We start from the raw sequence: 8,149 nt of genomic DNA, 5'->3' as shown, positions 1-8,149 counted from the left end.
TGAGTGGAAGCAAAGGACAGGTGACAGCAGGGTCACTACAGCATGGAGTGACTCTTCCTCCCTGATGCTATTTCTTTTTCTTTACTTGATATGATCCTTCCCAGTATTTTAATGCATGGATCTTGTGGTATGGGCATTCAGTATACAAGTGCAAGTGTAAAGAAGGTGGTTAGTAGTTAATTGATTGCATTCTCAAAGGTGTAGTGGCAATTCCAACTCCCACAAATCTACCAAAGTTTGCCATACAGAGTTGCATCATCTCCTTGCTTCTTCTCTCTTTCTTTCTCTGTTGTCTTTTACTTTGTTTCTCTTCTCCTTCTTCTGGATCTTACCGGCGTGTAGGAATTTAGTTCTTTCTATCTGTCTCTCACACAAGCACAAAGCTCTCTTTTGCAGCAGAGAAATGGGATGACAGTGGTGGAAAAGCAGCTGAATCTTTCAGCACGGCTGCTCGTTAAATCAAAAGAAAGTCTTTTGTTCTCCTTATGGTATGCAACTTTCATTTCCAGTAACTAGTGCTGTTTCCTTTGATTGATCTCTTTTGCCTCAGCACAAACAGTAGAATTTTCCCCAATTTCTTGCTGAGTTCTTATTCTCACTTCTGCTCTTCTTTCTGATTCCTTCTGCTTTCTGCCTAATTATCATTTCTGATCTGCATTTTAGATCTCCAGCAAAGCTCGGATATATCTTATATGTTTTCTGAAACATTTCTTCTTGGAATTCAGCTGTGATCTTGCTGGTATGCTGGTACAAGTTGCTGTGTGCCAAAGAACTTGGATTGCTTTCCAAGTCTGCTTGCTGCCTCACCACATCGGTAGACACCTCATTTCATGCTCCTCTTCAATCTTGTTCATGTCTTCAAGTTACTGAACTTTGACTTTAATGTTATTGCTGTCATCTGTTCTTAAAGAGGAGATGAACCAATTCAGCTCATGATCTGGAATTGTTCTTCTTTTTGGCTTGGATCTTCTACCCGGGATTCCATGATGCTGAAGAGGTTTTAGGTAGAAGCAGATACCATCAGTTTGCCTGTGATCATGGCAACACTGTCACATTCTGAATCCAGGCGCCTGTACTCATGGTGGTGGAATAGTCATATCAGCCCAAAGAATTCTAAGTGGCTTCAAGAAAACCTTGCAGGTAAACAGAAATTTTCTTTCTTCTTCTTTGATGGATAGAGAATCCCATGCATTAGATGTCCCAAATGAAGTTTACATTGAAATCTTTGAACTGAAGTACCAAAATATACTATTTACTTACATTAGTAAGGAGTTCAACAGGCTTAATCACTTTAGTCACTTGAAAGAAGGGTGCATAAAACATCTGATGATTTATAATTCTGGATCTTGTTAATTCATATGAATTTTACCTCTACGTTAATAAGCTTGTGTTATTATCCTTGTTTAGTTTTCAGTTATGCCGTGCAAGATGATTATCCTCAAACACAACCAAATCCAGCAGCAAATACAGAAATACAACTAAAGAGAATCCTATTTTCCTGTACAAATTTTCAAAAAGTCTACGGATCACCTGCATTGCTAAAATTTTACTCTTCACGCAATATTTCAATTTTTTAGGCTACGAAGATTTGCATTATTTTGACCAGAGATTTGTAATTAGTTCAAACTTACTAGATATTTCTAATTTTAGTTTCTACACTATAGCTAGTTTCATGCTTCACATTTGGATATGCCAAGTAGATCACAAAAAGAAATTTAGACATCTTACAATAGCTAAAGACTCATGTTCTTTGGATGTAAGAAAGCTGTCACCTTGGTAGAATTGGAAAGAAAATAAGAACTTGCTGGTGCAATTGGTTCTTGGGCAATTCAAATTGCTCTTGTAGCTATTCTCATACTTCCTCTGGTCACTTGTAATGAATGTTGTTTCATTTCGCTGTATCTAATCATATATGGTTACCTGCACAGACATGGATGGCAAGGTCAAAGCCATGATCAGAATTATTGAAGAAGATGCTGATTCCTTTGCAAAAAGAGCAGAAATGTACTACAAGAAGCGCCCTGAGCTCATGAAACTGGTAGAGGAATTCTACCGAGCTTACCGTGCTTTGGCAGAAAGATATGACCATGCCACTGGGGTGCTTCGTCAGGCTCACCAGACTATGGCTGTCGTCTTCCCCAACCAAATTCCGCTTGAGATATCTGATGAATCCCCTTCTGGATTTCCTGCTGCAGATGTGGAGCCAGTTAGTTCTGAAATGCTCATGGAACTAATTGATGCTAATGGTTCAAGGCTCGATGCTTCAGGTGTGCCATCATTCTATGATGCCATGAAGATGAGTGGGGCTTTTCCTGAAGTGATTGATGCAGCATTTGCTGAAGTGATCATGACAAAGGGCTTCAACTCTCAAGAGGATGATGGAAAGGATTCAGAGTTGAAGTTACTTCGGGAAGAGAATTCCAGGTTGTCGCAGGAAAACTTGGATTTCAAGAATCAGATCAAGTTGGAGTCAGTGCGTGCCAATGGAGCTGAAACAGAAGTTCAACAACTAAAAGAGGCCTTTTCCAAAGAAAACAAAGATGCTCTTTGTCGATACCATGAATCTGTGGCAAGAGCATCTTATCTGGAAACAGAAATATCTTGCATCCAAGAAGACCTTAAGAAGCTTAATGATGAGATGCTAATCCAAACTGAGAGATTAACTAGTGCTGAGGAGCAAAGAATTGTTTTGGAGAAGGCAAATCAATCTTTGGAATTGGAACTTGACATGCTGAAGCAGAAAACAAGAGAGCAACAGGAAGAGATTAGCATTAAGGGAGAAGAGTTGGCAAAACTAGAAATATCCTTGCATGATGAACATGTAAAAAGCATGAAGAACGAAATCGATTTCTGGTCTCTTGAGAAGCAATACACTGAATCCCTGGAAGAGATGAGAGTTGCACTTGAGAAGTTGAAAGAAATGAAGCTGACCAAATTGAGCTTAGAAGATGAAGTGCTGAAGATTAGGGAGGAAAATAACAGACTGAATGAACAAAAGCTTTCATCTACGCTGAAGATAATCGATCTGCAAGATGAGATCATTCTCTTGAGGGATTTAAAAGGAGAACTTGAAGATGAAGTGAATCACTGTGGAGAGCAAAAGGAAGTTATTCATCTAGAGCTCTGTCAGCTTAAAGAAGACAGAAACAATATACAAAAAAGACATCAAGTGCTGAAAGAACAAATACAAGCAATGTCTCTGGAAATGGAATCCCTTCAGGCAATGATAAAGGAGTTGAGGAATGAAAACAGTGACCTCAAAGAGACCATCAAGAAACATGAGTTGGAAGAAGTTCTTTATTTGCAGAACACGGAACACATGGAGAAGCAGTATACTGAATCACAGGAAGAGGTGAGAGGTCTCCATGAGAAGCTGAAAGAGATGGAACTGACTAAATGGAACTTAGAGGAAGAACTGCAGAAGATTAAGAAGAAAAATAACAGACTGCATGAACAAAAACTTCCGTCTACTCTAAAGATTATCAGTCTGCAGGATGAGATAATTTTCCTGAAGAATTTAAAAGGAAAACTTGAAGATGAGCTGAAACTCTGCAGAGAGGAAAAGGACATTCTTCATCTAGAGCTTTGTCAACTTAAAGAAGACAAAAATAATCTAGAAGAGAGACATCATGTGCTCAACGACCAAACACATGCAGTGACAATGGAGATGGAGACCCTTCAAGCACTGATGAAGGAGCTGAAAAATAGCAACAATGACCTAAAAGAGATCATCAAGAAACACGAGCTTGAGAAAATTCTTTATGTGCAGAACATGAAACATATTCAAACAATGTCAGAGAGGAATGCAATACTGGAAACTTCACTTTCAGATGCAAATGATGAGTTAAAGAGGTTACAAGAGAAACTAAAGACATCAGAAGACTCCTGCAAAAATCTCCAAAGGAGGGTTTCTCTCGATCAAACTGAAAAAGCTGTACTCATCTCCCATATGGATACTGCTGCTCAAAATATCGAGAAACTTTTGAACAAAAATACATTCTTGCAGAATTCCCTCTCTGATGTGAATGCTGAACTTGATAGTCTAAAAGAAAAGTTGAAAAGCTTGGATGAATCCTGCCGATCTCTTCATGATAAAAAATCTACCCTTCTTTCTGAAAAGGACACTCTTGTTTCACAGGTCCATGCACCATTCACCACTCACCACTCAGTCCTGACTAGGAATTTAGCACTTCTGCAAATTCATTTTGTTTTAATATACCTATGCAGTCTAGAATTTTTTGAAGAGGTATTTGACACTTCTACTTGTTTCTTATTGTATTGCAAATGACCATTGGCTCAGGTGGAAAGCATCAGCTGGAGTTTAAGGAACTTGGAGAATAGCTACACTGAATTAGAAGACAAATGCTCGAATCTAGAATGGGAGAAAGCTTCAATACTTCATCATGTTGCTGAGCTACAACACTTACTGAGGCAAGAAAAGGACAAGCATACAGCTCTTATTGATTCGAGCAAAAATCAGCTTAGCGCATTGGAAGATCAGATTTATCACCTGGAGAAACAAGGTCGGCAAAGGGAGGAGGAGCTTGAAGTGGAACAGCACAGAATTATGAATGCTCAGATTGAAATTTTCATCTTGCAGAGATGTCTATGTGATATGGAGGAGCAGAGTTTGAGCCATTCTGTTGGATTTCAAAGACATGAAGAAAATTTAAGATCTGCAGAGAAACTAATAGTCGAGCTTGAACAAGAATGCCTCATGAACAAGAAAAAGATGGAATCTTTAGTGGAGCATAATGAGAAACTAAGGGAGTGGATTCTTCGAATAGTAAAACTGCTTGAGATTGATCTGAAGTATGTTTCTTTTGATGATGTCAAAGATGACTTTCTTTTGCAGCTTATTCTATGTGAAGTCAGACACCTACTTAAATCTATTTCAGAGGCATATGACGAAAAGCAAATTCTGATCCTTGAAAAATCAGTTGTTGTCACTCTACTCGAGCAGTTTGGACTGTATGTTTCAGATCTGAGAGCAGAAATGATGGCTCTTGACAGGAAATCTAAAACAAGAACCGAGGAATTTACAGCACTCAAAGACAAGAATGATGAAATCCTTCAGGTGAATACGCAATTGAGGGAGAAGTTACAGGCCAGCAACCAAAGAGAGGAACTATTGAATGCTGAAGTGGATACTCTTTTTAGACAGTTATTACAGTTACAAGAGGCTCACTGCAAACTACAAAGTGAAACCTCTAAGATGTTTGAAGGAAATCAATTTCTGTCTAAGAAACTTCATGAGCTGAGAAAGACAAAAGAAAAATTGGAGGAGGAAAACAGTGCCATGCTTGCAGAGATTATGGCCTTGGATTACCTTTCGGTGGCACTCCGGAATTCCAGTGCTGAGAGAGGATTGGAACTACAGATATTAAGTGATGAAAGGGACTACCTTTGCAAGGCAAGAAATGACCTTGTCCAGGAAATTACACAAATTAGTGAAAAAGTTGAAGTGCTTGAGCTTGAAAACAAACATCTGAAAGTATCATTTACCAAATTGGAAGAGTGCAGAAGATATCTGTTAAGACTTGACAATGATCTGAACATGGCTAGAAATGTAATAAATGTTTGCGAACAACTGAATCTACAAAGTCATACAGGAAATAATCTTGTACTGGAGAAGGATGCGGAGTCGTCACAAGTGAAGAACAACCGAGATAGAAACCTAAAAGATCTTAAAATCAACACCAATAAGGCTGAGATAGTGAGAGAAGAAATGGAGAAGAAAATCTCCAGCTCAGAAGGTTATGGCTGTAAGAGAAATGAACTTGCATGCCTTCATCAAGCAAATGAGATTATGAAATCGGAAATGGATAGAATGAATGAACACGCCGACAAGCTCAGAATCAAAGAAGATAATCTGACTACTGAATTGCCAAAAAGAACAGATGAGACCAAGTCCTCTGAGGTAGAAATTTTATCACTGTTAAACGACGTTCAGTGTGCTACGATTACTGCAACACTATTTAGAGAGAAGGTAATTGAACTGATACTAACGTGTGAGAGCATTGAGAGAAGTTCCTTGTTGAACAGGAAAGTTCTACATGAGGAACTCATGCACAGAGATGCAAGAGTTGATGAACTGAAGGAAAAAGTCAATGCCCTGGAGGGAGAAAACGGAAGATTGAAGGAAGAACTGAATGCGTATTTGTCACTTCTAGGCAACTTTTGGGATGATATTGCTATCCTGGAAGAACAGACTCTCTACTTGGGAAAGCACCATCCATCACCAACCAATCAGGGAAAGCAGGTGTTCTTTTCTTCACAATTGCATCCCAATTACTAATGAATTAGAACCACAATGTCATGTGATCTTTGGACTGGATTGAAACTCAGTAATTTTCATTTAACCAAAATTTAAATATACATACTTTTTCTTAAATTCAAGTCATCTCACATGAAACTTTGTTGTAGATTCAAACAAGCAAATGAGCTACGATGCCATGTTCATATTAAAAGCAAACAATCTAATAATGGAATTTAGCTGATAGAAATAAGCAATCGTATGATCTAAGACAAATCATTGTATCTTTATTCAGGAGAAGCAAACAAGGTCTGCTCACCAGAGGAGTCAAGAACTAAGTCAAACTTGCAGTGCGAGATCGCCGCCGGGAATCTTGGAATTGCAGAAGTTACAGGCCAAGGTCAAGGCACTTCAGAAATTGGTGAGGAAGACCAGGAGCCTCTTGGATCTGGAGAGGCTGGGAACACATGCTGGCTTGGAGGCTGCATGCAGAGAGATCGAAGCAGTGAAATCAAAAGACAAACTAGACACTGACATGCGGAAGATGAAGTATGAGAGGATCATGAGAGACATACAGCTTGACATCGTTCTCAATTCTTCACGACATGGGAGCAGCAACATCCATTCTCATGGCGCAAACAAGAGGGAAAACGCCAGTGAAGCCTCGGGCCAGCCCCTTGAACTATGGGGAACAACATCTGAAGGTAATTGCAGCAACGAGACGCAGAAATCGCCACCGGTAATCGAGGAGCTCAGTGCAGCACACCACCTGATCGAGGAAATGGAGGGAAACCATCCCTCAAGCGAGCCGGTCTCCGAGAAAGAGTTGGGCGTTGACAAGCTCGAGGTGGCCAAGAAAGCCGAGTCCCCCCAGGAATGGAGCCGAAGGGTCATGGAGATGCTTCGCTCTGATGCTCAAAGGCTCATGGTTCTCCAAGCAACCACACAGGAACTGCACAAGAACATGGAAGAACTCGAAAAGATCAACCACCCGACAAGATCCGATCTTGATGCTATCAAACTGCAGCTACAAGAAGCTGAATCAGCCACCTCGAAGCTGAGTGCCATCAACAGCAAATTGACAGAGAAAGCTGCAAGCTTTTCCGAGCCACCCGACCAGACCGGGGAGAAGAAGGATGCTGAGAACAGAAGCAGAAGACAAATCTCTGACCGGGCAGAGAAGCTGTCTGAAAAGATCGGAAGGTTGGAGTTGGATCTGCAGAAAGCACAATCCACGTTGCAGAAGATAGAGGAAGAACACAGAAGCAAGAAGACCAGAAGTGTGCAGAAATCCGGAGTCCTCCTCAAGGAGTACATCTATGGGAAGAGAGACAGCGTCAAGAAGAAGAAGAAGAGGGGCGCCTGCGGATGCATGCGGCCCAAAGCAAAGGGTGACTGAGCTCTCCTGCTGCTTCTTTCACTTCTTCTTCTTCCTCACAACTCCATGGACAACTGAAGCTGGATTAGTAGCAATCTATGGAGTGTGCATGGAATCGAAGCTGGGATTTGTTTGTCTTGGTGATTTGTTGATGCTGGGATTTGATCCAGTGCTTCCCCTGAGATGATGTTATGCATGCATGCATTGTTACTGTATTTAAGTGTACATGTAATTCAAGCTAGGACCGGAAGTGGCTTCATGTTCATGACTCTGACAGTGTCAGAGTTGACATCTTCTTTGTTCATTGATCAATCATGTTAGGAGCTTTGTAAGTTTGTCGCTCCTCTTTCTCGAGTCCTGTAGACATCCATGCAGCAATGGATGGAAAGCTTCCTTGACAATGGATTTGAAAGACATGCTTTGTGTGCAGCAAAATCTTTGTTCTGTCACCTTGCGGCTTCTCCAGGTTACTTGGATCCCCTCAGTTATCTGCATCATTGGCAAGAGATATGATC

At 40.5% G+C, this 8,149-nt stretch overlaps 1 protein-coding gene across 1 annotated transcript; it reads left to right on the top strand.

The window, feature by feature from the left end:
• Window positions 1-7,899, top strand: LOC135610820 (protein NETWORKED 1D-like). The gene is made up of 6 exons (XM_065105782.1): window positions 1-488; window positions 726-814; window positions 911-1,140; window positions 1,929-4,138; window positions 4,301-6,262; window positions 6,552-7,899. Exons 3-6 carry the CDS (start codon window positions 1,038-1,040, stop codon window positions 7,653-7,655), a joined length of 5,379 nt encoding a protein of 1,792 aa, XP_064961854.1. The 5' UTR covers window positions 1-488; window positions 726-814; window positions 911-1,037; the 3' UTR covers window positions 7,656-7,899.
• Window positions 7,900-8,149: the final 250 nt, after the last annotated feature.

Source organism: Musa acuminata, chromosome BXJ2-4 (genome assembly GCF_036884655.1).
Source record: "Musa acuminata AAA Group cultivar baxijiao chromosome BXJ2-4, Cavendish_Baxijiao_AAA, whole genome shotgun sequence".
NCBI lineage: Eukaryota > Viridiplantae > Streptophyta > Magnoliopsida > Zingiberales > Musaceae > Musa > Musa acuminata.
The sequence above is the reverse complement of the archived record's forward strand: the minus strand, read 5'-3'. Positions and strand labels throughout refer to the sequence as shown.